The following is a 27778-nucleotide window of genomic DNA, read 5'->3' as shown; positions in this document are numbered from 1 at the left end:
TTTAGATGTTTATATCTTTCCTTTTTCCCTTTGCTTTTCGCTTCTCTTTTTTCACAGCTATTTGTAAGGCCTCCCCAGACAGCCATTTTGCTTTTTTGCATTTCTTTTCCATGGGGATGGTCTTGATCCCTGTCTCCTGTACAATGTCACGAACCTCATTCCATAGTTCATCAGGCGCTCTATCTATCAGATCTAGTCCCTTAAAACTATTTCTCACTTTCACTGTATAATCATAAGGGATTTGATTTAGGTCATCCCTGAATGGCCTAGTGGTTTTCCCTACTTTCTTCAATTTAAGTCTGAATTTGGGAATAAGGAGTTCATGGTCTGAGCCACAGTTAGCTCCTGGTCTTGTTTTTGCTGACTGTATAGAGCTTCTCCATCTTTGGCTGCAAAGAATATAATCAATCTGATTTCGGTGTTGACCATCTGGTGATGTCCATGTATAGAGTCTTCTCTTGTGTTGTTGGAAGAGGGTGTTTGTTATGACCAGTGCATTTTCTTGGCAAAACTCTATTAGTCTTTGCCCTGCTTCATTCCGTATTCCAAGGCCAAATTTGCCTGTTACTCCAGGTGTTTCTTGACTTCCTACTTTTGCATTCCAGTCCCCTATAATGAAAAGGACATCTTTTTTGGGTGTTAGTTCTAAAAGATCTTGTAGATCTTCATAGAACCGTTCAACTTCAGCTTCTTCAGTGTTACTGGTTGGGGCATAGACTTGGATTACTGTGATACTGAATGGTTTGCCTTGGAAATGAACAGAGATCATTCTGTCGTTTTTGAGATTGCATCCAAGTATTGCATTTCGGACTCTCTTGACAGGAAGAAGCCCCGAAAGGATTCTGAGCAGGATGGTGAAAAGCATCTCCCTTTAAGAGATAATCAGAATGTTATTGCTGTGCTATGCCCTTTAGATATCTGTATTTTATTCCTTAGCACACAAACTACACTGCTCACGTTGCCACCAAGCCAGCAAGTGGAACGAGCTGGCTTGTGCTCCAGACCATCTTCTGGGGAAGGCTGCCATCTGCTGGGACGAAGCATGATCAAGGCTGTTCCCTGATGGGGACTGGGGCACTCCTTACACCAGATTCCTTCCGCGTGTAGCAGTAAGCATTTGTAACATGAAAAGGATGAGGTACCAAAGTATAACTATTCTCCACCTTGCCCTCTACCCCGTCTTCTTAAGGAGCCCATGTTTGAGCTGCTCAGCCCTCAGGTGTGACCAGAACACCACTGATCTATCAAGGAAAGGCAGGGAGCACCTCTCAGAACAGATCTACGGGGCAAGAGAGAGGCAAGCTGGCGCTTGAGAGGAAGAGGAAAGGTGTCTGTGGGGGACAGCTGTCATGGTGGCAGAGACTTGGGAAGAGATGTGTCTCAAGAACATTTTAGCCTGCTTTGCTCTGTATGAGATGGTATAATTCCCTGGAATATACTCCAGTAAAACCTACATTACTTCTCAGAGCTTTCTGAAGTAAAATTTGTGCTTGTTTTAGGTACATGATGATTTTGAAGACTGGTCTTAAAGTAGTCGAGTTCTATGCTGGGTATGACCATGTAAACAGACATTGGGATGTTCTTTGACATGACAGGTTAAGCTATATAATCGTTACTACTATTCATCCTTCTTTGATCTTTTCTCAGGCGCAGCTCCCTCGCACTGTGCTCCCCGCTGCCTTAGCTCTGGGTCATGTGGTCATGTGGTATGGGAAAGGCTTTTGCTTGCCGGTGAGAAGGCAGAAGAAGAGGCCAAGCTCTTCTGTCTGATGTAACAACAACAAAAACTGGGACCTCCATGCAAACTAGAGCTCAAAAATATCACCTCCCCAAGCTACCTATGAAGCTATGTCTCCTCTCATACCCCTCAGTCTGTACTTTCGTGGCTTTTTCCTCTATTTTCAAATACATGCTTCATTTCACCTGATTTTATCTATGTTAGGATAGCATTAGTAACTGAGTAAGCACTAAGAAAGTTTATATAATTTAAAAAGACACATATATCCCAATATTCACTGCAGCACTATTTATAATAGACAGGACATGGAAGCAACCTAAATGTCCACTGACAAAGGAATGGCTAAGGAAGATGAGGTGCATATATACAATGGATTATTACTCAGCCATAAAAAGGAATGAAACTGGGTCATTTGTAAAAGTGATTCAAAGAGAACATTTTTGACAGAGTGATCTGGTACGTATTTATAAGGAGGTGACAAATACTTGAGAGAAGAGCAAGCTGACAGAGGAAAAAGCAAGTGAAACGACTGAGTTAAGAGCAAGGAGGCCCATGTAGCTCGAGAGCAGAGACAGTGGGAAGAGTGTTGGGACAGGAGGCTGGAGAGACAGTCAGATAAGGCCTTGTTGGCCTGCTTAGGACTTTCAACTACAAACTCTGTGACATGAGAACCTCTCTGGAGAGCTGAGAGCAGAAAATTTGCATACAATTTATGTTCTCAGGGATCCCTGAGACTGCTACATGAAGCATGAACTGGGGGAATAGAGTGGGGGATGCGTGAATGGGGCAAGAGTGGAAGCTGCTGCAGCAGATCAAGCAAGAGATGACAGTGGTTTACAAAGGTGGTGAAAGTTTGGATGTTAAGAATGGATATTGTCATGACATATTTCAAAATCAGGGTTTGCTAATGGCTTGGAGGTAACGTGTAAAGGAAAATGAGGTGTCTAGAATGACTCCAGGTTTTTGACCTGAGCACCTGGATGAATGAATGGTGGTGTCATTTGCTGAAATGGGGAACAATGGAGGAAGATCAAGTTTGGGGGTAAAAGTAAGAGTTCAGTTATGGATATGTTCAATTTTACATTCCTACTAGATATTCAAGTAGGAATGTTAACAGACAACTGGTTATAAAATTCTGGAAAGAAAGAAATTGAGGCTGGAGATAATTTGTGAAGTCATTAGCATAGGATTAAAGCTAGAACGGATGACACTGCCCATGGAACAAGGAAAGTCTAAAGAATCTGAGAGCACCGAGCCATCACCCATTTCAACTGAGAGGCTGGGAAGATACAGATGATCTAGCAAATGAAATTGAGTCAGGAACAATCGATGAGGTAGGATAATGATGAAGGCAGGGGTATCCAGCAGTCAAATACAGAAAGACCTCCAAGAAAAAAGGAGTGAAGGTATCAAACAAGTAAGATGAGGATGAAGAATCAGTCATTGAATTTGGCAAGCAGAGGTCATTGTGACCTCAACTAGAGCAACTTCAGCTAAGTAGAGGGGATAAAAGCTTAAGTAGGTTCTCAAGAGAATGGGAAGAGAGAACATGGAAATAATGACTCATAAACAACTATTTTGAGGATTTTTTTTCTCTAAAAAGGAGTAGAGAATAGGAGTGGTACCAGGAAGGATACACAAGGCTAAGGGGAGGTTTGGTTTCTTCAAGCTAGGAGTTATTGCTGCAAGTTCATGTGCTGATAGGAATGATCCAGTTGAGAGTGAAATAAAATGATACAGGAAAGAGAGGAGTAAAGAGCTTAAAGTTATGTGGGATAGGATCTAACATAAAGGTTGAGAGAATGGCCTCTGGTAAGAACAAAGACAGTTTGTCTATTATTAACAAAAGAAAAGCTAGAGTATATACATAGAACCTGGTAGTTTGGTAGGTTCCATGTTAGATAATGAATTGATTAGGGAAATGTAAGCACCACTAAGCACATTCTCATTGCTAAGCACCACTGAAAGCACACTTGAATTTTACAGTCATGGATTTAAAGACCAGTCAACACAGTTGTTTGTTTTCTCTCTCCCTCTCTCTCTCTCTTTTTTGATCTTTTCAAGTGCAGACAAGAACTGGATTTAAATAATCAAGAAAGATAGAGGGAGAGACAATGAAGCCAATAGTTGCAAGGAAGTAATTCCATTGGTAGACCATGGACTATAAAGTGAGAAAGGAGAGACAAAAAGACATAAGGTAGTGAGTGATATATAATGAACAGTTGATAGCATCAATGGATTACAGGTCCCTTTGAAGCTGAAGAATTGAGAGGGTACAAGTCAGAGTAAGTGAACTGGAAAAATGGGAAGTGATTAGAGTGCTTGAAATAGATATTTTGGAAATGGTACAGCAATTGACATTATCAAAGGCCAGTGGAGTAGATGTCTAAGATGGGGTGAAAGATCCCGTCATTCAAGGTGACAAGGTCAAAGAACTAAGAAGCCAAGTGGATCACCTATATGGATACTGAAATCTCCATGCATGACAACAGGGTTGGCAGTGGACAGAAAGGTAGTCAACTAGAGCAGTTTCAGTGGAGTGGATAAGAAAGATGCCTGACTACGTGGGTTGAGGGAAGAATTACAGGCAAGAAAAAGGAGTCAGTGAGTACAGACAACTCTTTTGACAAGCTCTGCAATGACTTGCAGAAAAATGCAGAAAAATGGAGCTGATTGAAGGAGAAAGGTCTGAAGAAGACTTGAGGTTAAGGGTTACTTCAAGACAGAAGATTCTAGAGTGTATGTGTATGCTCATGGGTTTGACTCATTAGAAAGGGAGAAATTGATCCTGTAGGAGAGAGGGGAATAATTGCTGGAACAAAGTTCTTCAGGAGAGAAGAGTGGACTCCAAAGCACATGTGGAAGATTTGCTTCTCAAAGAAAGAGGTGTGACTCTTCCCTGCAGTATGAGAAGAGACAATCCATGGATGCAGATTCAAGTAAGGCAATAGATTAGTGGTAAGAAAATAAGGGAGTTAATGACATTGCTTCTATTTTCTCAAGTGTGAGGCAAAGTCTTCAGCTGTTTGGAGTCAAAGATGTGAAGGCTGGAGGAGATGTAAAGAAGACATTTAGACATCTTCTCACAGATTCAGTTCAGTTCAGTTCAGTCACTCAGTCGTGTCCGACTCTTTGCAACCCCATGAATCGCAGCATGCCAGGCCTCTCTGTCCATCACCAACTCCTGGAGTTCACTCAGACTCACGTCCATCAAGTCAGTGATGCCATCCAGCCATCTCATCCTCTGTCGTCCTCTTCTCCTCCTGCCCCCAATCCCTCCCAACATCAGAGTCTTTTCCAGTGAGTCAACTCTTCGCATGAGGTGGCCAAAGTACTGGAGTTTCAGCTTTAGCATCAGTCCTTCCAAAGAAATCCCAGGGCTGATCTCCTTTAGGATGGACTGGTTGGATCTCCTTGCAGTCCAAGGGACTCTCAAGAGTCTTCTCCAACACCACAGTTCAAAAGCATCAATTCTTTGGCGCTCAGTCTTCTTCACAGTCCAACTCTCACATCCATACATGACCACAGGAAAAACCATAGCCTTGACTAGACAGACCTTTGTTGGCAAAGTAATGTCTCTGCTTTTGAATATGCTATCTAGGTTGGTCATAACTTTTCTTCCAAGGAGGGGAACTAATTTTCTAGGTGAATAAAATGGGCTTGCTAGGCAGTGCCAAGTGACCAGCTGAGATCTGTGGTCATGAAACTGAAATAAAAGCAGTCAGTAGGGCTATGTGATTTTGTACAGGAAGAGTCAGCTGCTCAGGTGTAGGCAGAGGGTGGTTGGTTGGGCTTAACCAAAATTGAGGTTTTCCTAGAAGTACGGTGAATGGCCAGAGAGCCAGTGGGGTGGTGGAAGATGTTGTGAGTAAGCAACTGAAATGACAGACCATAGAATCAAGACTGATAAAGAAAAGTCAAGGAGAACATGAGATAAAACATGGTCAGCCAAGAGACTGGAAGCCCAGCGTGGATAAGGAATTGTTCTGGGTAAAGTCATCAATGAGAGGCGGTAAGTGAGCTGGATGTTTATACCCCAAAATCCCATCAGCCCTGTTATCTTGTGAACCTGGTGAAGACTGAGCATATAGTAAACACTTAGTGAATGTACTCTTTGCTAGGAAGTCACCAGGTAGAGAGAGGGCAGAAAGGAGATGGTTTCATTAACAAGACTCTTGATTTCCTACCAGGGCTTCTTTAGGTCCAAAGACAGGGCACTGAAAAGCAGTAGGTAAATGACGTAAGTATCACCTTCCTTTAAATCAAAATGGGCCCTTGCAGACAAACCTTCCCATTAGAGCCCCCAGGTCTAGATGGGGTTGGGTTGCTTAGTGCCCCGGAGAGACCCCAACACCTACCGCTCAGGGAAGACGGCGGAATCCGTGGCGGGAGTCTCATCAGCAGAGATGGGGAGACCATTACGCCGGCTCTAGGAAGCAACTCGATTTCTTGAGACTTGTGGGGCTCGCGGGGAACAGGGGGCCCCCGGGGCTTTCGGGGCTCGCGGGGCTTGCGGACCTCACGGGGCGCATGGGGCTCGTAGGGTGCATGGGGTTTGAGAGGCTTGTGGGACTCATAGGATTGGTAGAGCTCATAGGCCTTGGCGTGATTGGGGATCTCTTCTGACTCTGCATACTCCTCGGACTCGCCTCGCTGGTCTTGATCGTCGGCCTCCTCGGAAAACCCCGCCTCCTCAGACTCCTCTAGCTGCTTGTTCATGTCGAATATCCTGACAAGGGGCTTCTGGAGGGCTTCGGAGCGAGCGGATGTTTCTGCCGTGTGGTGCCCATCGGACAGCCCAGAAGGACCAGAAAACTCTTGGCTCTCCACTGGGGGCCCAGACGCTCCCGCTGGTTGACTGCCGGACGCCAGTCACCTTCCAGAAGATGGAAGAGGATGCGGGCGGCCCGCGCCCAGCCCCAGCGAGCCAAACCCGCTTGCGGCTACCGCCCGACAAGCCCCGCCCCCTGGGCCCCTCTCTGCGCGTTCTCCGGTTGCCAAGGGGACACTCCAAGCTGCTGGGGCCCACCCGGGCTCCTCCCAGAAGAAATGAGAAGCAGTTGAAAAGGAGAAGAGGGGCGTACTCCTGACCTGCTGTTTGTGCCTCCTTGAAGTGTTTCTGTGGTGTTAAGTCAGAACTGTAGTGTTGAAAGACTCTTGAGAGTTCCTTGGACTACAAGATCAAACCAGTCAATCCTAAAGGAAATCAGTTTTGACTATTCATTGGAAGGAATGATGCTGAAGCTGAAGCTCCAATACTTTGGCCACCTGACGCGATGAACTGACTCATTGGAAAAGATCCTGATGCTGGGAAAGATTGAAGACAAGAGGAGAAGGGGACGAGAGAGGATAAGATGGTTGGATGGCATCACCGACTGGATGGACATGAGTTTGAGCAAGCTCTGGGAGTTTGTGATGGACAGGAAGCCTGGCGTGCTGCAGTCCATGAGGTCATAGATACCACTGAGCGACTGAACTGAAATCTGTTTCAAAGCACATTGCGTTTAGGATCATTATATCTGCTTAGAGAGTTAACCTCTTTACCATGTAATCCCCCTCTTTAAAAAAAAAAAAACAAACTATATTATTTTTCCAGTTTTATTGAGAATTGACAAACATCCCTGTATAAATTTAAAGTGTACAGCATAATGGTTTGATTTGCACGTATCATGAAATGATTACAATAGATTTAGTTAACATCTATCATCTCATATTGATACAATAGAAAAAAATTCTCCTTGTAATGAAAATTTTGTACCAATTTACAATCCCACCAACAGTACCAAAGATTCCCTTTGCTCTATATCCAAGGCAGCATTTGTTATCTCATCTTTTTGATGATGGCCATTCTACTAGACTTAAGGGGATCTACTCACTTAACAACTTTTCTGTATATTATTGTTGTTCAGTTGCCAAGTTGTGTCTGACTCTTCGCCACCCCATGGACTGCAGCATGCCAGGCCTCCCTGTCCTCTGTATATCATACAGCAGTGTAAACTATATAATCATCATGTTGTACATTCTATCCCTGGTACTAACTTATAACTGGAAGTTTGTATCTTTTGTCCACCTTCCTTGACCCACCCTGTCCCCGGCCACACCCCTCTATCCATGTAACCACAAATCTGATTTCTTTTTATGAGTTTGTGTTTGTTTTAATTCCACATATCAGTGAAATCATATAATGTTTGCTTTTCTCTGCTTGTCTTATTTCATTTAGCATAATGTTTCGTGGTCCATCCGTGTTGCAAGTGATAGAATTTCCTTTTTTATGGCTAAATAATACTCCACCATATGTATAATACTCCACCATAATACTCCACCACAGGCTCAGTAGTTGTGGCACAGGGGTTTAGCTGCTCCGTGGCCTGTGGGATCTTCCTGGATCAGGAATAGAACCCATGTCTCCTATGTTGGCAGGAGGGTTCTTTACCACTGAGCCACCAGGGAAGCCCTTTCACCTTTGAAGGATTTCACAGGGTACAAAATTCTAGGCTGATTGTTCTCTCTCAATGCTATATTTATTCCACTCTCTGTTTCCATAGTTTCTAAGAAGTCTAATGTATTTCTTATCTTTGATCCTTCATGGTAAGGTGTTTTTCCCTCTGACTCTTTTCTGGGTTTTTAAATTTTCTTCGTCTTTGATTTTCTGCAGCTTAAAAGTGATAGGCCTATGTATTGTTTTGGGGGGGCATTTATCCTACTTGATGTTCTCTGCACTTCTGAGATCTCTGGTTTGATGTCTGACATTAATTTGGAGAAATTCTCAGGCACTGTTTCGAATATTTATTCTTCCTTTCTTTCCTCTTTCTGCTGCTGCTGCTGCTGCTAAGTCGCTTCAGTCGTGTACGACTCTGTGCGACCCCATAGATGGCAGCCCACCAGGCTCCCCCATCCCGGGGATTCTCAAGGCAAGAACACTGGAGTGGGTTGCCATTGCCTTCTCCAATGCATGAAAGTGAAAAGTGAAAGTGAAGTTGATCAGTCGTGTCCGACTCTTAGCAACCCCATGGACTGCAGCCCACCAGGCTCCTCCATCCATGGGATTTTCCAGGTAAGAGTACTGGAGTGGGTTGCCTTCTCCTCTTTCTGGTTTCCCATTAAACACATATTTCCACTTTTATAGTTGTCCCACAGTCCTTGCATATTCTGTTCTGTTTTTCTAGTCCTTGCTCTCTTAGGTTTTCAGTTTTTGGAAGTTTCTATTGAGATATCCTCAAGCTCAGAGATTCTTTCCTCAGCTGTATCTAGTCTTTTAACAATCCCATCAAACATTCTTCATTTCTGTACAGTGCATGCTGTGTCTCTTCTGTGTTTTTTTCCTTTTACTATGTCTTGTAGCTTTTCCTGATAGCCAGGCATGATGTATTGGGTAAAAGGAACTTCTGTAAACAGGCCTTTAGCAATGTGTTGGTGAGGTAAGGGTGGAGGAAGGGAGAATATTCTATAGTCTTATGATGAGGGCTCAGCCTTTTAGAGACTCTGTGCCTCTGGACTGCAGACTTAAGTCTTAGTTTTCTGCCCTCTTAAGTGGAACAGAATGACTGGAGTGGACTAGAGTTGGGTATTTCCTTTCCTCCAGGTCAGTTATGTTCCGGTTACTCTCTGGTAATACCGGAGTGAGATTCCCAGGTGGCTCAGTGGTAAAGAATCAGCATGCCAATGCAGAAGGAGCAGGTTCAATCCCTTGGTTGGGAAAATCCCCTGGAGGAGGAACTGGCAACCCACTCCAGTATTCTTGCCAGGGAAATCCCATGGACAGAGGAGCCAGGCGGGCTACAGTCCATGGGGTTGCAGAGGACACAAGCAAGCACACATGAACACAATAATACTCCAGCAGGCTGCTGCTGCTGCTGCTAAGTCGCTTCAGTCGTGTCCGACTCTAGGCTAGGCACTGGTTAACTAGTTTCCCCTGAGGGCAGACCTTGTTAAGAACAACAGAATGCTCTGGCATATTTCAAAAGGGTTTTTTTTCCCCTCCGTTGGAAGCACCAGGGGATTTTTCTCTAATACTTATTGAGGGAATCTGGTCAAGGTCCTGGAGGTAAATCTCAAAAAATTGGGGGCCTTCCTATGACTGGGTTCCCCTAGAATTTTTTAATTTTCAGAGTAGTCTGAGCAACCAGCAATTCATCAGTTATAGTTCTGGTTTTTCTACGCTGGCACTAGTTCCCAGTGGGGCTTCCCTGGTGCCTCAGTGGTAAAGAATCTGCCTGCAATGCAGAAGGGTCAGGTTCAATTCCGGGTTGGGAAGATCCCCTGTAGAAGGGAATGGCAACTCACTTTAGTATTCTTGCCTGGAGAATCCCATGGACAGAGGAGCCTGGCAGGCTACAGCCCATGGGTGGCCAAGAGCTGGACACAAGTGTGTGACTAACAGGCAGGCACTGGTTCCCATGGGGAGTTTCCCATTAGGAGTCTTTGCTCTGGTAAACTGTTATTCTCTGTATTCCAGTAGTCTCTCCAATGCTGAACTTTCAGTCTGTTCAGCTTTTTACTTGTTAGAATGGCCTCATGGCTTCCAAGCTTCTTACATGCTGGACTGGAAACTGGAAGTCTTTTTAAAAAAAGAAATCAGGAGAAGACACTAAGGTTAAAAGTTGGATTTGTATCATATCTGTAGGTAAGCAGAGTTATCACTCTTAAATATTTCTAGGAAAGATAAAGCTTATCTATATAAAAAAATAAAATATCAAGAAGTTGAAACACAAATCCCTACGGTGTTCTGTTAGTGGTAGTTTCTTAGAAAGAAGCCATTCTTAAATCTTTCTGAATGCTGTTAATTTGTATTTCTATGTGACTTTGATAGTGTTTACTTTTCTTATTGCCCTATCCTGATTTCTTTTCCCACATTGTTAAATGGATCCACTTAAAGGAAATATGCCGGTGCCAGCCGGCAAAGTCCATCAGGTCCCAAGAACGTGCACGGCGGGGCTAAGAAAGAAACTAAAGCAAGAGACTACAAAAATGGGGTCGAGAGGTTCAGACACGTCACCATGAAGGGACACAGTCTGACACCAACTTTATTCAGCATCTCATATTTATACAGAAGAGCGTGAGAAAGACAAGACAGTTGACATTTTTTCTTGGTTGGCCTATACATCTTACAAACAGTCACAAGAAATCTTGAGAGCATGGGAATGGCTCCCTGTTATTACTTCTTACACCAGATAACATTTCTCTGTGCGTGAGAAGTTTGCACAGAACTCCAGGTGCCTGCAGTAAATAAGCGCCTAATCTCTGGGGTGGCGGGACAGAGAGCTATGTTTGCAAGCAAACCCTCAAGGACTGAGGCAGCTCCCAGAGCTGTGTCCTTCGGACAAAGGACCCCGTTCTCACGGGCAGCTCCCTGCAGAAATACACCTGGATTTACTTGAAAAAGAGGAAAGTTATTAGAATATTTTAATGTAAATGTCATTTCACCGAGAAACTACAAATGGGATGAATGCTTGCTAATTTTCACTTTAATTTTGTTGATTAAAAATCCAAATCCCTCCAAATACATTGTTTACCAATACTTTTAAAGTTCAAAATCTAAATAGAGATCCTTTTAATCAATTAACATTATCTTGTATGTGTATATGTGTCGTGCATTGAGAAAATAGGAAATGTTTTATTTTTTATTTGAAAGTGGAAATTTTGGCTTCCAGCCTGCCACGTCACGTTCCCTGGTGACATCCAAATCATGAGTCTCGCAGTGGGCTATGCCTGATCACTCATGTCTGCAGCCAGGTGTGCAATTAGGTCTCTGGCATCTTGTATAATGGAAGGTATCTCTGAGCCATCCTCAGTCACCTGGGTTCCGAACAAGAACATCTTCCTGTCATTTCCCACCTCAGATAATGCCAAAGCTTCATGGATATCTGTAATGTGATAGGCTGCTTCAAGATCCTTCATAAGAATGGAAAAAGAATTGAGAAAAAGTTGGTTACTTTGCAACATTTTTGGATAGATACATTTATTACTCTCAATGACTGAACCTCCATTATAATATCGAGGATATTGTAATCCCATTACTAGGATCCTAAAGGCTGTTTGAATATAAAGATTTTCATCGGAATTATATCAGCATTTATGAGTTATTATCAAAAGAGTATTTTCTGGAACAAAGTTAAGCCAATATAATACCTTAATCAATTTCCTAACCAGTGTGATCTGCTTCTAGTTTTGTTTTTCCAATTTTGTCTGAATTTTCCCAAGACTTATTTTTTTAATTTTTAAAAATAACTTAATAATTTATTTATTGTTGGCTGTGCTGGGTCTTTGTTGCTGCATGGGCTTCTCTCTAGTTGTGGTGCTTGGGCTTCTCATCGTGGTGGCTTCTTTTATTGCAGAGCACAGGCTGTAGAGCTCGGACTTCAGTAGTTGCAGCGCAAGGGCTCAGTAATTGCAGCTCCCTGGCTCTAGAGCACAGGTTCAACAATTGTGGCTTAATGGCTCTGTAACATGTGGGATCTTGCTGGATCAGAGATCGAACCTGTGTTTCCTGCACTGGTAGGCAGATTCTTTTCCACTGAAGAATCAGGGAAGCCCTCCAAGATTATTTTTAATTTGTCTTTACAAAAGAAGCTTGATTCATTAAATTGGTTTTTGTCCATATAATATTTTACTGATTATCAGTTCAGTTCAGTTCAGTTCAGTCGCTCAGTCATGTCCAACTCTTATTGATTATAGCATTTGCCAAATGTAAGTTTTCTTTTGCAAAAATTATTTCTACTGAACAAAAAGTTTTACATTAAATTTGGGGGGAAGGAGGGAGGTAGAGAAGGGATCAGGGACAGAATAAGTTTAGAAAATGGTGTAGTAGGTGAAGAAGGCTGAGAGGCAAGGGACAGATGGAGGGAAAGAAGATGAGATGGAGAAGTGGGGAAGGCTTAAAGGAGGAAAACCCATCCGAAGAAGCAGAGAGGGGAGAGATTAAAATGAGGAGACAAAAAGCATGTGTTTATGCTGCATGATAAGATCGAAACATATTTCTTTGCCTCTCACACAACAAGAATTATTTATAGCAAATAACCTCTGATATTCCCTCTCCTAAATACATATGCAGATTCAGTTACAGTTTTTAAGTCTTCTGCAAAAGTTTAAACATTTTCACTCTTAACATTGAATTTGTAATTGGCTTTTTGTTTCATGGTGTTCTCCCAAAGTTTTAAAATAGTACAATATTGTCATTTTTTCTTGTACCAATATGAATCTATCAAATTCTTGTAAGTGTGAGGTTTTCTTCATGTGGTATCATTACCTTTTCTGGTTCTTCCACTTTATTGCCTGTCTGAAACCTGAATTCATTTAGTCTTAGAGCAAGTAGTGAATTTTGCAATTGTTTTAATGAATCTAGTAACATGTGGACGATGTCTCAGGTTAAAAGAAATGCCACCAATGGAATTGGAGAGGAAGAAAACAGAAGGGTGTTGGAAGGGAGGAGGGGCTCCTTGTAATGATAAAAGAACATCAGGGATAAATATCAGGTGTATTCCATGCTCACATAATTGTGCCCTAATAGATGTCATCACTCAAAGAATAACGACAGTAAGATGACTTTAAAAAAAATATTTATGTAATAACTTGAAACAATGAGTCATCTAAAAGCTTAAGTTATTTTGATCAAGGAGTAATAACCAAGATGACCTTAAACTAGAAAGTGTGTTAGCTGCTCAGTTGAGTCCAACTCTTTGTGACCCTAGGGACTATGTCCCACCAGGCTCCTCTGTCCATGGAATTCTCCAGGCAAGAATACTGGAGTGGGTTGCTATTCCCTTCTCCAGAGGATCTTCCGGACCAGGGATTGAACCCAGGTCTCCTGCATTGCAGGCAGATTCTTTACTGTCTGAGAATATCCAAACATTTTATTATTAAACCCCAGTAAAAGTTATAATTTGACACCAAATGGTCCTGTTTATTCAATTTGATGAAGAGATATAAACCACAAAGGAAAGCATCAATAAATTGGAGTATTAAAAATGAAAACCTGTGTATTAAAAAGAGAACCATAACAAAATAAAATGTTAACAATAGGTTGCTGCTGCTCCTGCTAAGTTGTTTCAGTCGTATCTGACTCTGTGCGACCCCCTAGACAGCAGCCCACCAGGCTTGCCCGTCCCTGGGATTTTCCAGGCAAGGGTACTGGAGTGGGGTGCCATTGCCTTCTCCACAATAGGTTGCTAGAGAAGATATTTGTAATGCATGTAACAGAAATAGGATTATTTTTCCAAAAGATATGAAAGACTCCTACAACTCAAATGAGAAAAGATAAACACCCAATAGGAATTTGGGGAAAGATATTAAAAGTTAATTCACAGATATGGAAATTTACTTCAAAGAATGAAACTAATTTGAAACTAATAACCAGTGAACATCTGAAAAAAATGTTCAGGCTCACTAGTAATTAAAGAAATGCAAATTAGAATAATAAGATAAAATTTCATTCTCACAAGACTGGCAAAAATGAAAGTTTGACAAACCAAGTATTAACAAGGGTGTAGAGCTATAAAAACTATCATATACTGCTGGTAGGAAGAATAAATTAGTTCAATATCTTTGGAAAGCAACTTGGTAATATCTAGTAAAACTGAATATGTGAACGAAAAGTGAAAGGCGCAGGGACTATACAGTCCTTGGAATTCTTCAGGCCAGAATACTGGAGTGGGTAGCCTTTCCCTTCTCCAGGAGCTCTTCCCAACCCGGGGATCGAACCCAGGTCTCCTGTATTACAGGCGGATTCTTTACCAGCTGAGCCACAAGGTACAAATCCCCAAACCCAGTAATTCCTCACAATTCCTTAGAGAACTGTTGGTACACGTCTATGAAAAGACACATACATGAAGATTCACTATAGAACTCTTTACAACAATGAAAAATTGGAAATAACCCAAATGTCCAACAATAAAACGGTAAAGTGGTGGTATATTCATGCAATGCAATACTATACAACTCACTTACATTTACCATGATCTTCTAAATCATCACAGTTTGTGGTACTTAAGATGTTAACTAAAAAAACAAAAACAAAAAAAACTCCAGCCTTTTAAAAAAAATAATCTGCTGGACTAGCATTTATGCTGGACTTTAATATAGGCTCCTACTTTTAGATCATCATTATAATGATTTATTTTACTTCCATAAACACTCACTCATAGGAGTGGGAGAAAGGGTAGGAACTCTTATGACTGATAAGCCTGGCAATTGAGAGAGGCTACAGCATTACAAGCACACTTCAGAGATACTGCAAATTTGGTTCCAGACTACTGTGATAAAGTGAATACCGCAATAAAGTGAGTCACAAGAATTTTTTTTGTCTCTTGGTACATAGAAAAGTTACTTTAACACTACCGTAATCTTTTAAGTGTGTGATAGCATTATGTCTAAAAATATGTACACACCTTAATTTAAAAATACCTTATTGCTAAAAAAATGCTAACCATCATCCGAGCCTTCAGCAAGTCATTATCTTTTTATAATAGTAACATCAAAGGTCACTGATCAGAGATCATCATAACAAATATAATAATTCTAAAAGTTGGAAATATTGCAAGAATTACCAAAAGGCAACACAGAGACATAAAGTGAGAAAAAGAAGTTGGGGAAATGGCGCATATAGACTTGCTCCATGCAGGGTTGCCACAAACCTTCAATTTGTAAAAATCACAGTATCTGCAAAGCACAACAAAGTGAAGTGTGATAAAATTAGGTATGCCTGCACAATGCTATAGATGTTTAATGTTGTTTTAAATTTCTTTTATTGTAGTAAGATACACATAACAAAATTTTCCATATTACCATTTTGAAATGTACAGTTTGGTGTACAGTTAAGTAAATTCACATTATTGTACACCATCTTCAGAACTCTTCAACTTGTAAAACTGACACTCTGTACCCATTAAACAATAGCTTCCCATTTCTCCCTCTCTCAGCACTTGGCAACTACTATTTTTTTGTCTCTCTGATTTTAACTACTCTGTGCTTAGTCGCTCAGTCGTGTCTGACTCTGCGACCCCACGGACTGTAGCCTGCCAGGCTCCTCTGTCCATGGGGATTCTCCAGGAAAGAATATTGGACTGGGTTGACATGCCCTCCTCGAGGGTATCTTCCCAATCCAGGGATTGAATCCAGGTCTCCCACATTGCAGGTTGGTTCTTTAACCATCTGAGCCACCAGGGAAGCCCTTAACTGCTCTAGGGGACCTCATAAAAGTATAATCATACATTATTTGTTCTTTTGTTACTGGCTTATTTCACTTAGCATAATGTCCTTAAAGTTCATCCATGGTGTAGCATGTGTCAGAATTTCCTGACACATTTAAGGCTGAATAATATCCACTGTATGTATACACCACATTTTGTTTATCCGTTCATGCGTGGATGGGCACTTGGGTTGCTTCTACCTTTTGGCTACTGGGAATAATTCTGCTATGAGCACAGGTGTGCAAACATCTGTTTGAGTTCCTGCTTTCAATTCTATTGATAATATACCCAGAAGTGGGACTGCTGGACTATATGAAAATTCTATTTTTAATTTCGTAGGGAACTGCCATACTGTTTTTCATAGCAGCTGCACCATTTGACATCCCCACCAACACTGCACAAGGTTTCCATTTCTTCATGAGTGTTTAATACTTTAATGCATGTGTGTGAAATTCAGGTCAGGCTAGCTAATCTAAAACTAATTCTGTATACTGACACATAGTGTGTGTGTGTGTGTGTGTGTGTGTGTGTTAGCCGCTTAGTCGTGTCTGACTCTGCGACCCCATGGACTGTAGCCTGCCAGGCTCCTCTATCCTTGGGATTCTCCAGACAAGAATACTGGAATGGGTTGCCATTCCCTTCTCCAGGGGATCTTCCTGATCCAGGGATCAAACCCAGGTCTCTCAGATTCTTTACCATCTGAGCCACCAGGGAAGCCCATTATATATAGTAAGCACTCAAAGATTTTGTTGAAATCAATTCAACAGTCAGTAAATGTTTATTTGATTAAACTTAACAGATTTGTTGACTTCCTACTATATACAAGGTAGTATACTAGGTTTTACATGGGACACAAAGGTGAATGACAGTCTCTGTTCTGAACGAATTTACAGCGGTGGGCTTTCCTGGTGGCTCAGACAGTAAAGAATCTACCTATAATGCGGGAGACCTGGGTTCCATCCCTGGGTTGGGAAGATCCCCTGGAGAACAGAATGGCAATCCACTCCAGTGTTCTTGCCTGGAGAATTCCATGGACATAGGAGCTTGGCAGGTTATAGTCTATGGGGTCGAAAAGCGTTCAGACACGACTGAGCGATTAACACTTTCGCTTTTACTTGGTATCTGTGAGGGGATTGGTTGCAGGACCCTAGAAGACATCAGAATCTGCTCAAGCCCCTTATATAAAATGGTGTCATTTCTGCAAATAACCTATGCACATCCTCCCATATACTTTAATCATCTCTGCTGCTGCTGCTGCTAAGTCGCTTCAGTCGTGTCCGACTCTGTGCGACCCCATAGACGGCAGCCCACTAGGCTCCGCCGTCCCTGGGATTCTCCAGGCAAGAATACTGGAGTGGGGTGCCATTTCCTTCTCCAATGCATTAAAGTGAAAAGTGAAAGTGAAGTCACTCAGTCACGTCCGACTCTTAACAACCCCATAGACTGCAGCCTACCAGACTCCTCCGTCCATGGGATTTTCCAGGCAAGAGAACTGGAGTGGGGTGCCATTGCCTTCTCTAGACTACTTATAATATCTAATACAAGGTAAATGCTGTGAAAACAGTTGCTCACATGTGGCAAACAGGAGTTTTACTTTTTGGAACTTTATGGAATTTTTTTTCCCCCTGAAAGGAGGGCTGATTGTATACTCCAGGAGACCTAATAGTATAAACTGAAATGAACATACAGCATATTATTGAATATTTAGCTCTTAAAAGCAGACGTTTCTTTGGGTCATCTGCAGAGATGTGGTTGGACCTAGAGTTTGTCATACAGAATAAAGTAAGTCAGAAAGAGAAAAACATCGTATATTAACACATACATGTGGAATCTGGGAAAATGGTACAGATGAATCTATTTCCAAGGCAGGAATAGAAACTCAGAGGGAGAAAATGGACTTGTGGACATAGAGGGGAAAGGAGAGCGTGGGATCAATTGGGTGATTAGGACTGACATATATACATTACCAGGCTTCTCAGGTGGCTCATTGGTAAAGAATCTACCTGCCAATGCAGGAAGCGCAGATCCCCTGCTCCCCTGGAGAAGGAAATGGCAACCTGCTCCAGTATTCTTGCCTGGGAAATCCCATCAAAGGAGTCTGGCAGGCTACAACAGTCCATGGCGTAGCACAAGAGTAAGACACAATTTAGTGACTAAAGAACAACAACAAATATACACTACTTTATGCAAAATAGATAGCTAATGGGAACCTGCTATAAAGCACAGGAAGCTCAACTCAGCGCTCTGTGATGACCTCAGGGGGTGGGATAGCGGGTGGGAGGGAGGTCCAAGAGGGAGGCGGTATCTGTGTATTAGGACTGATTCACTTCTGTTAGCAGAAACTAACACACTGTAAAACAACTATCCTCCAATTTAAAAAAAATCAAATTTAAAAAATAAATTTAAAAGATCAAATTCAAAAAGTAAACATTTCTATTTACTGCATTAATAAAAAAATATTGAGTACACTTTATATTTGCACAGATGTTTACCTGTTTGTTTGCAAACACAACCAGAGGAAGGACTGGGTTTGTTCCAATTAGTTGATGAAGGTATTTCTTGGCTTCAGGTAATCTTTTGTGATCTGCTGAATCCACCACAAATACCAATAGCAAGCCCCTGGACAGGTACATTTCCCAATAGGAACGGAAAGGTTCGCTGCCGCCAACTACAAAGAAAAGCAAAGGAAGAAAACACACACACACACACAAATCTCAGAAGAGTCTATCGAGGCAGCCAGGTAAGGCACATTTTGATAATTTCTGAACACTGGCAGGTCTTCTGATAAAAGACCGCTGTGAGACTAGACCCAATTCTGAGAACAACCAGAGTGATGTTTCTGGGGAAATGACTGGTGGGGATATTTACCCTCCACAAGCGGTTCACTAAGTTCTGGCACACAAAGGACCAGCGTGGTGGTAGTTTAGTCACTACGTCGGGTCCAACTCTTGCAACCCCACGGACTGCCAGGCTCCTCTGTCCATGGGATTTCCCAAGCAAGAATACTGGAGTGGGTTGCCATTTCCTTCTCCAGGGGATCTTTCCAACCCAGGCAGGGATCAAACTCAGGTGTTCTACCTTGCAAATTTGTACCACAGTGGATGCCTCTTGATCTGTTATACAGAGCAGTCATGACAGCCAGTGCATGTCTATCAAGCATGGATCAGTAAACAGGAGTAGTCTACTAAAAGAATTCAGGGTGGTGGGTTAAAACACGTTTCTCTAAAATGTCTTAAATGGACTGATTTAAATGTCATTGGCTAGCCTCTCTTGCACAACTTTTTCCTTTGTCAAAACCCCAAATCTAATTTCCTTTCTTTAATCTTGAACTAAAAGTTAATATGATCCTGTGGGTATTTAAGAAGAGTTGCCTCAGGAAAAAAATGTCTTTGGGTTATTTCATTCTGCTGATGCTTCCCAGAAGAAAGTTTCCCAGATACAATGAATTCGGTTTTTATTTTTCTCCTGGGACAGAAATTGACAAACCATGGCCCACAGTCTAAACCTGGCTCAGCTCACTGCCTGTTTTTGTACAGCCTGTGAACAAAAAATGGATTTTACATTTTTAAACATTTGGGGGGGAAAAGAATTACCATTTTTTAACATATGAACATTATATCACAGTTGGATTTCAGTACAAGCAAAGTTGTGTGACAACACAGGCATGCAGGTTTGTTCACACATGGTCTCTGGGTTGCTTTCGCAGTACTGAGTAGCAGCAGAGAGATCATGTGGCCACAAAGTCTACGTTATCTACTCTCGAGCCCTTTGCAGAAAAAGTATGCAGAACACTGTATGGGCACTTAACAAAAACATTTCAAAAACTAATAGGAAAGGGTCTTTATTTGTCTTTCCTTTGTTTTCTTTTGTAGAGAGAGCCAGGCTGGTCATTCTTCAAAGTATTTTGTGTTTTAAAGAATGTAATCTAAGTAATTCATATCCTTTAACATACGAGCTTAAACAGGGATTCCCATTTTTTTTGCCAACACCATGACATTTCATCTATAATAGGAATTGTTATCTTTTAGTTATTAACTTTAAAAAAAAAATATTAGTTGGGGAGGGCACAGGACTGGAAAAAAAAGTATTCATTTACTTATTGTTGGCTGCATCAGGTCTTAGTTGTGCTGTGGGGGATCGCCATTGTGTCGTACAGGCTACACTCCACTGGTGGAGTGAGGGCCCCAGAGCCTGGGCTTAGTAGTCATGGCGCATGGGCTCTGTTGTCCCGTGGCATGTGGGATCTTACTTCCCCAACCAGGGATCAAACCCATATCTCCTGTATTGGAAGGTGGATTCTTAACCACTGGACCACCAGGGAAGTCCCTAGATATTAACTTCTAATTTAATGGTAACATAGTTAGAGAACAGAGTTTATATGATGCCTCTTTGAAAACTCCATTAAGACTTGCTATATGGCCCAGGCAGTGCTCCGTGTTTGTTTACTGTTCCATGGGTATTTGAGAAGAATTAGACAATTTTATATTGTTCATTAGCTCAAATTGGTTGACTGTGTTCAAACATTATTTACTCTCTGCAATTTTTTTCTCCTTGATTCCATTAATAATTGACAAACATATGTTGAAACTCCTCACTCCAACAGCTCTGTCCATTTTCCCCCTTAATTGGAATCTTTTCTTTTTTCTTCCTATCTTCCTTTCTTTTTTTTCTCTTTCCTTTCCTTCCCACCACCCCCGACCCTGCCCTTTTTCACTTTTTATATTCTGAGACTCTTTTCTTAGCCATCTATTTCATTAAAAATATTATTTCTTCTATAGCTTCTGAGAAAATTGAAATCTCTATTCCTAATAATGCTTTTATCAGAAAGATTTGCCTACAGGTTTAACAGTTTCTCTGCCCACCATTTTCTCTTCACAATTGGATGAAAGCAAAAATTCATAGCATTTTCCTTGCATACTGGAGGTGGGGGTACAGAAAATGCCCGGTCCTCCGGCTTGAGCATCTTGATGGGTGAGGAGACATTTACTGATCAGTGGATTACAGGGACAGGAACAGATATGCAGCTATATCAAGCATTTGCTTGGACAATGTTTGGTGTGAGAGGCCGATGAGACAGCCAGGTAGAGATGTCAGGTGACATTCGGGTATGTTTGGCTGGATAGATAAATTTGGAAGAGTGTAAAGAGAAGATAAGAGGATCTGATACAACTTTGGGAAACAGCAATATTCTGAGAGGCAGTGACTCCAGAATTACTTTAGAGTAGGGGCTTCTGGGTTGTGATCTGATTACAAGAGTATATATGTTGTGATCTGGTCATAAGAGGTTTGTGAATATTTGCATTTTCAAGAAGGAAGCACACTATATTTACTCAGATTGGATTTTTATGGGGGGGGTAGTAAGGAGGAGGGAGGCTGTTAAAGGAGAGGGTGCTAAAGCCTTCCTCTCAACTCCCTTTTATCACCACCACTGGAAAAAGGAGAAAATAAAAGGAACAGAAAGTGATTTTACCCACATTGTACCCTAGCATTCATCTACATATGCATTCTAAAAGTCTAGGAAAATTTGACCCAGGGTTTCATTTCATAAGGACCTATCATTCATTTCATATTCATTTTATCATTAATTTCACAAGGACCCATGTGATGTTGACATCGCATCTGGCTTAAGATTTGACAACCATGTGGCTATAAAAGCTATTAGCTACCCCCAGAAGCACTGAGAAAGAGCGCTTACTCTCCAGGAACTCCATCTGGCGGTCCTCAGTGCTGATGCACACTGCATTGAAACCTTGGGTGGGGGCCACACTGCGCTGGACTCGGTTTAAAGCTAGAAAGTGGAGAATACTGGTCTTTCCTGCCCCATCCAGGCCCAGCACTAGGATCTGCTTATTTTTCTCCTGTGAAACAAAAGATAAGGCAATAATATGCTATCAGGGCCTTGTTTTCTTGGCTCTGGGAAGTGCGCTTGCCAATATTTGTGAAATTGTATAAAACTTTGCAAAAAAAATTTAATAGGTCTAGAACAAACTGTACTAGTCAGTTTGTATTTTATATAATCAGTCATTACTTACATGATATTAACTGTATACCCTCTCTCCATCTTCCAACTCCTGGTCAATTTATCAAATAAATACTTTATATATATCAGGATTTATAGGAGGTGCCATATTTTCAGGGCCAATTTTCACTCTTCACTTGGCTTCCCTAGTTCATGACCACTGGAGACTGCACGAGAATTCAATTTGTTGTTTGGGGTCTTGGGACCTTCTTGGTCTATGTATTGACTCTGCCATTTCGCATGTAAGCATGTAAGGTCATAATATTAATCTGTCTTGTCTCCCCAAATTGAATCATAGATTAAAAGTTCTTAGGGCAAGGTTACTCTCTTCTGTACTTTTTAATATAAATATTAAATGAAAAGGCAAAGACTATAAAAATTGTTAAACTAGTTAAAATCTCATGCTAAAACCTGATGAACTAGATGTAAACTTTAGGAAGAAGTATTCCACCAGCCTTAGAAATTTTTATGACAAGTGTTTGAGGGACAAGAAGGGCAAGAGTGGTACGAAGAGAGAAAGAGAAAGTTTAGAGTGCTCAGAAAGGTGGCTTTTAGTGTACAAACTTCAATGTAAACAGTAATAAATGAGCAACCCAGTCAGACTGTTCACAGGAATTCTATTTCTCAAACAGCTTACCAAAGAGGTTTCTCATATATGGGGGAAAAAAAAACTTGGAAACATCTTCAAGGGCATTGGTTTAAAATAATAATCTTATACATTTCTGCTTGAACACTAAATGTCATTAGACATAGACTGCGTGCTAAGTCGCTTCAGTCACGTCTGACTCTGTGTGACCTCTATGGATTGTAGCCCGCCAGGCTCCTCTGTCCATGGGATTCTCCAGACAAGAATACTGGAGTGGGTTGCCATTTCTTTCTCCAAGGGATCTTCCTGACCCAGGGATCGAACCCAGGTCTCCCACATTGGAGGGAGATTCTTTACTGTCTGAGCCACCAGGGAAGCCTTAGACTAGATTTCTGTTAAAAAAAAAAAGTGATCCTCAACAGCACTATACGTCTATCCCATGTCCCTCCTGTCTGTAATATAGAAGATCTGTGTAAAAATAAGATGTTTTAAGGTCTGCTGTAAGAGAGACTTATGTACGGGGAATCATTTATGAAACCTGTCTAGTGAGTAACAGAATGTTTTAAAGTAAATGTTTGTTACTGGAGTGAATTATTGATGGCTCTTAAAGTAAATGGCTCTTCCATAGGTGTTTCCTATATCCATCCCCGCTTCCTCCCCATTCTCTTCCATCTGCATCTAAATGTTATAGTGTCATTCTCAGAGTCATGGTAAGGAAAAGGGACTAGATGCTGCTCTAAGGGGATGTCATTGGTTGATTTTAAATGAATGCTTTAAAGCAATGGTGACCAAGAAATGGCCGCAAGATGTAGACTGTGTCCCCTCATTATCTCCACCAATGGCTCCACAATCAGGCTACCCCAACATATTTTATCAGTTTCAAGATTTCTTTTTTCACATTTTAACATCTCTGAAATGAGGGCTTTACAATCTATAGTATGTCATATTTTGGCTGGAAGCATTTTTTTTCCTTTCTCTGTGGTACCTAAAATAATGGCATCTTGGATCTTATGAATTTTGTGAATAAAAACCATTCCCTATTCCCTTTCCAATCACATCGCTGCCACTAACCTGACCCTATTTAGAAATTCTGTAGTCATTGATGCTTTACATTTTGCTTACTTTTTAGTCTAAAATACAAGGTTCCTCACGTTTATAATCGCTGGGGTTTAGAAAAGCTGGGGTTACTGTAAACCAAGAGTTCAGACATGAAATATGATTCAACACCACTGTTCCTTGTTAAAAGTTATTCCTTTAACTATAATGAATCTATATAGTCTGTTTTGTGTGTTCAGTCTCAAAGTTGTGTCCAACTCTTTGCAATCCCATGGACTGTAGCACACCAGACTTCCCTGTCCTATTTCCGAGTTTGCTCTAACACGTCCATTGAGTTGGTGATGCTATATAACCATCTCATCCTCTGCTGACTTCTTGTGCCTTCAATCTTTCCCAGCATCAGGGTCTTTTCCAATGAGTGGGCTCCTCACATTAGGTGGCTAAAGTAATGGAGCTTCAGCTTCAGCATCAATCCTTCCAATGAATATTCAGGGTTGATTTCCTTTAGGATTGACTGGTTTGATCTTGCAGTCTAACGGACTCTTAATTAAGTCTTCTCCAACACCACAGTTTGAAAGCATCAGTTCTTTGGCTATTTTACCAGAGATCAAATCTCTGTTAATAATTCATATTGTTTAGAACCAGAAAGCAGCTCTGAGCCCAGGAACTCCAGGAGTACAAAGCACACTAAGTTGAGCCAAATAATGCTTGTTTTTTTCCTTCTCCCCCAGTTTTTAAATTGTGGCAAAGTACACAACATAAAGGGCTTCCCAGGTGGCGCTAGTAATAAAGGATCCACCTGCCAATGTAGGAGATATAAGAGATATGGGTTCCATCCCTGGGTCGGGAAGATGCCCTGGAGAAAAGCATGGCAATCCACTCCAGTATTCTTGCCTGGAGAATAGAGGAGCCTGGCGGGACACCATCCACAGGTCACACACAGTCATACACAACACAAAATTTACCATCTTAACCATGTTTAAACCCAGAGTGATATAGACTCCATTCATAATACCATGCAACCATCACCACTAGCCATAACTATTCATCTTGTAAAACAAACTGTACTCATTAAAATGCTTACCCCCCCATCCCCCAACATTCTGCTCTTTGAGTTTGAATACACTAGGTAAACCATCTAAGTAGAATCATACGTATCTGTCCTTTTATGACTAAAAGGCTGGTTTCTGAGGCCTCTCAGTTAAACCTTTGTGACCCTCTCTTCTGGGTGCTGGTGATATGAAAACAATGTAAGTAATAGCAACCAGAGCGCCCAGAGAAAAGGTCCAGGCAGTCCCAAAACACATCCTGCACAAATTCAAGAAACCTACACCTTCCCCTCCCCCCGCCCCCACAAAGCAGAAAAGACTGGAACAGAGACAGCACGTGTGGTGAGGGTCTGGGGGCTAGTGTTCGGCGCCGGCCAGAGACGGAGCTGGAAAAAAGGCTATTCCCAGCACCGCTGTGAACATCAACAAGGTGTCTTCTTCAACACTAGACCTGGACACAGGGTCGGGGTTAGGGGTGAGTGGGCGAGCGGCTGAGAAGGGGCTCGCGATGGGTCGTTCGAAGCTTGGCACATTCCGATTCCATCCGCGGATACAAAGCCGGCAAACGAGACCGTATTCCTTCGGGCGCGAGCCCACCGGGGGTCTCGCACGTAACAGAGCCGGCGAAACACTGGACAATGGCCTCGGGTGAGGGTCCGAGGCAGCGGTCTCTTACCAGCGGCTCCAGCGGTATTTTTATCAACGTGCTGTTGTCCTTCTCTTTCTCCTTGAATTGTTCCTTCTCTTTCTCCGTCTCCCGCTCTTGCCTCTTTTCATCCTCATTTCTCTTACTTTTCTCCTCCTTCCCGTTCTCCTTTTCCTTAATTTTCTCCTCCTTCCCCTTTTCTTTCGCCTTAATTTTCTCCTCCTCCCCCTTCCCAGTTTTCTCCTTCCCGTTCTTTTCCTTAATTTTCTCCTCCTTCCCCTTCCCAGTTTTCTCCTTCCCGTTCTTTTCCTTAATTTTCTCCTCCTTCCCCTTTTCTTTCTCCTTAATTTTCTCCTTCTCCACCTTCTTTTTGTTTCTCTCCTCTTTTTGCTGAATTTTCTCTTTCTCCGGCTCCTTGCCCTTCTCCCTCTTTACTTTCCCCTTCTCCATCCCCACCACCTGGGTTTCCTTCCCTCCTCCCGCGCGCCCGCGCGCTGGAGCCACGGGGCGGGATGTGGGCCGGAGTGGTCGCCGCGGTGGGGGCAGCGCCGGGGGAGACGTAGGTCCACGTGGCGTACACCGACCCCGCGGTAACCGCCAGCCCCTCCCACCCCGGGGCCCCGGGCTGCAGCTTGGGCATCTTGCGCTCGCTCGCCAGCCAGCGGGCTGCGCGCAGCGGATTAGTCGAATCGCGGGTGGGAGACAGATTGAAGAGCGTAAAACGTGGGAGCTAAAGAAGGGGCGAGCCCATTCCAGGGGACCCGGGAGACCCGCCCGCGGGAGCTGGGAAAGACCGCTGAAGCAGGAAAAGCGTCCTCAGGTGTCGCTTCCTCGGAAGCGCGCGCCACGGCGAGATGCGCTCGGACTGGGTAGGCGTCTCAGAAAGGCCTTTCTCGCCCGCCCATCTCAGCCTCTCACTTCCCCGGCCTCCTTCCAGCCCGTGTGTCTCCTACCAGAGCGCTGGAGAAGGCGCCCGAGTCCTGAGAGCCCCAGGCTTTCCTGCCTTCCCCTCGTTAATAATGTCTGGAGGGTGAAGTTGGCTCTCTCCCCCCTCCTCACCCGTCCTATTTAAGTCCACCAGCAGCGTCTAAAGCCGCTATCCAGGAGGCCTAAGGAAAAAAGGAATGTGACCGGTTCCCTTATTTTAAATGTTACATTTCGCTTTAAAAAATCGCTCTGGAGATAAGTCTGCCAGGATCACAGCTACTGGTAAAACCAGGCATTAAAACCAGTACCTTAGCCGCCTCATGTGCAGAGTTGACTCACTGGAAGTCTCTGATGCTGGGAGGGATTGGGGGCAGGAGGAAAAGGGGACGACAGAAGATGAGATGGCTGGATGGCATCACCGACTCGATGTACGTGGGTTTGGGTGAACTCCGGGAGTTGGTGATGGACAGGGACGCCTGGCGTGCTGCAATTCATGGGGTCACAGAGAGTCCAACACGACTGAGGGACTGAACTGAAACAAAACTGTTGTTCCCAATGATCGAATACATAGTAAATTAGATACCCATGGGGGTCTGCAAAGGTGGTGTGAGAAGTGTACGGATGGTCCTTTTTATTATTTCGTTCAACTGCACTCTTTAGTGGAGAAGGTAATGGCAACCCACTCCAGTATTCCTGCCTGGAGACTCCCATGGACAGAGAAGCCTGGTAGGCTACAGTCCCTGGGGTCGCTGAGTCGGACATGACTGTGCGAATTCACTTTCATGCATTGGAGAAGGAAATAGCAATCCATTCCATTATTCTTGCCTAGAGAGTCCCAGGGACAGAGGAGCCTGTTGGGCTGCCGTCTATGGGGTCGCACAGTCTGAAAGGACTGATGCAACTTAGCAGCAGCAGCATTCTTTAGTACGGTCCACAATCTAAACACTATCTTAATGTGGTAAGCCGACTTTCCTTCATCAGATCCAAGTTTTGAACAGGTTTAAAAGAAACCAATGAACAGGTTTCAGAAAGCTTGTTTTTAAGGTTAGTAGTTTCCGAAGTATTCTTGGAAGTGCCATCCGCTAAGCCAGCGCCATTTGCGCAGCGTGAAGCCTGCCCAACAGAGCTCCTTAAGTGATCCCCTTCTTCAAAGGCAATAAAGGTATCAGCTTTTTTTTCCTCAAAAGCCAAAACTTAAAAAATGTTTACTCTTCAATTTGGTTATGTACAAGTATCCACATGATGAATTTTCAGTGAAAACTCTGTTCTCTCAATACCTTAGTTTAACTTTCTGGTTTTGCAGGAAGGGGCAAGAGGTAATTTTAGATGCTCAGTTTAAAAAATTCTTATATGTACTAGCAGGATGCCTCTGCAAAATGCCAATACCCCCAAACATCTTAATCCAATCAATACTCACTGCTAGGTTCTTTTATTTTAAAATGTGCCACAGTGAATGGATGTATCCATATTGGTTTTTTATAAATGTACACACACACACACACACACACACATACACAAAGTATATATGTCATGAGTTAAAAACCTGTCCAAAAGAAGAAATAATTACTAGGAAG

General features: G+C 42.5%; 2 protein-coding genes across 4 annotated transcripts in view; both read right to left on the bottom strand.

Annotated features, from left to right (window-relative positions):
* Nucleotides 1-6610, bottom strand: part of SPMAP2L (sperm microtubule associated protein 2 like) — a gene marked incomplete at its 5' end in the record, with an annotated part of 41602 nt that extends 34992 nt beyond the window's left edge. The window contains one exon of the mRNA XM_061419229.1: nucleotides 6097-6610. Within this exon, the coding sequence (XP_061275213.1) occupies nucleotides 6097-6610 (514 nt within the window). The remainder of the gene's footprint in view (nucleotides 1-6096) is intronic.
* Nucleotides 6611-10706: 4096 nt separating this feature from the next.
* ARL9 (ADP ribosylation factor like GTPase 9) lies at nucleotides 10707-25834 on the bottom strand. Of its 3 annotated transcripts, none has more exons than XM_061420254.1 (4): nucleotides 25308-25834; nucleotides 21617-21779; nucleotides 18414-18589; nucleotides 10707-11629 (listed from the first exon to the last, which is right to left on the bottom strand). In XM_061420254.1, exons 1-4 carry the CDS (start codon nucleotides 25725-25727, stop codon nucleotides 11441-11443), a joined length of 948 nt encoding a protein of 315 aa, XP_061276238.1. In that variant the 5' UTR covers nucleotides 25728-25834; the 3' UTR covers nucleotides 10707-11440. The 3 variants fall into 3 exon arrangements, with proteins under 3 accessions (XP_061276238.1, XP_061276240.1, XP_061276241.1); XM_061420256.1 differs by lacking the exon at nucleotides 25308-25834 and adding an exon at nucleotides 25083-25277; XM_061420257.1 differs by lacking the exon at nucleotides 21617-21779 and having other exon boundaries at nucleotides 25308-25392.
* Nucleotides 25835-27778: the final 1944 nt, after the last annotated feature.

Source organism: Bos javanicus, chromosome 6 (genome assembly GCF_032452875.1).
Source record: "Bos javanicus breed banteng chromosome 6, ARS-OSU_banteng_1.0, whole genome shotgun sequence".
Taxonomy (NCBI): Eukaryota; Metazoa; Chordata; class Mammalia; order Artiodactyla; family Bovidae; genus Bos; species Bos javanicus.
This window is presented reverse-complemented; position numbering and strand designations above follow the sequence as displayed.

Coding starts and splice junctions, on each gene's coding strand:
- ARL9 (XM_061420254.1), bottom strand. CDS start 25,727: ATGGAGAAGGGGAAAGTAAAGAGGGAGAAGGGCAAGGAGCCGGAGAAA. Junction 21,780..25,307: donor AAATACCGCTGGAGCCGCTG/GTAAGAGACCGC, acceptor TTTGTTTCACAG/GAGAAAAATAAGCAGATCCT. Junction 11,630..18,413: donor TTGTGTTTGCAAACAAACAG/GTAAACATCTGT, acceptor ATTCTTATGAAG/GATCTTGAAGCAGCCTATCA.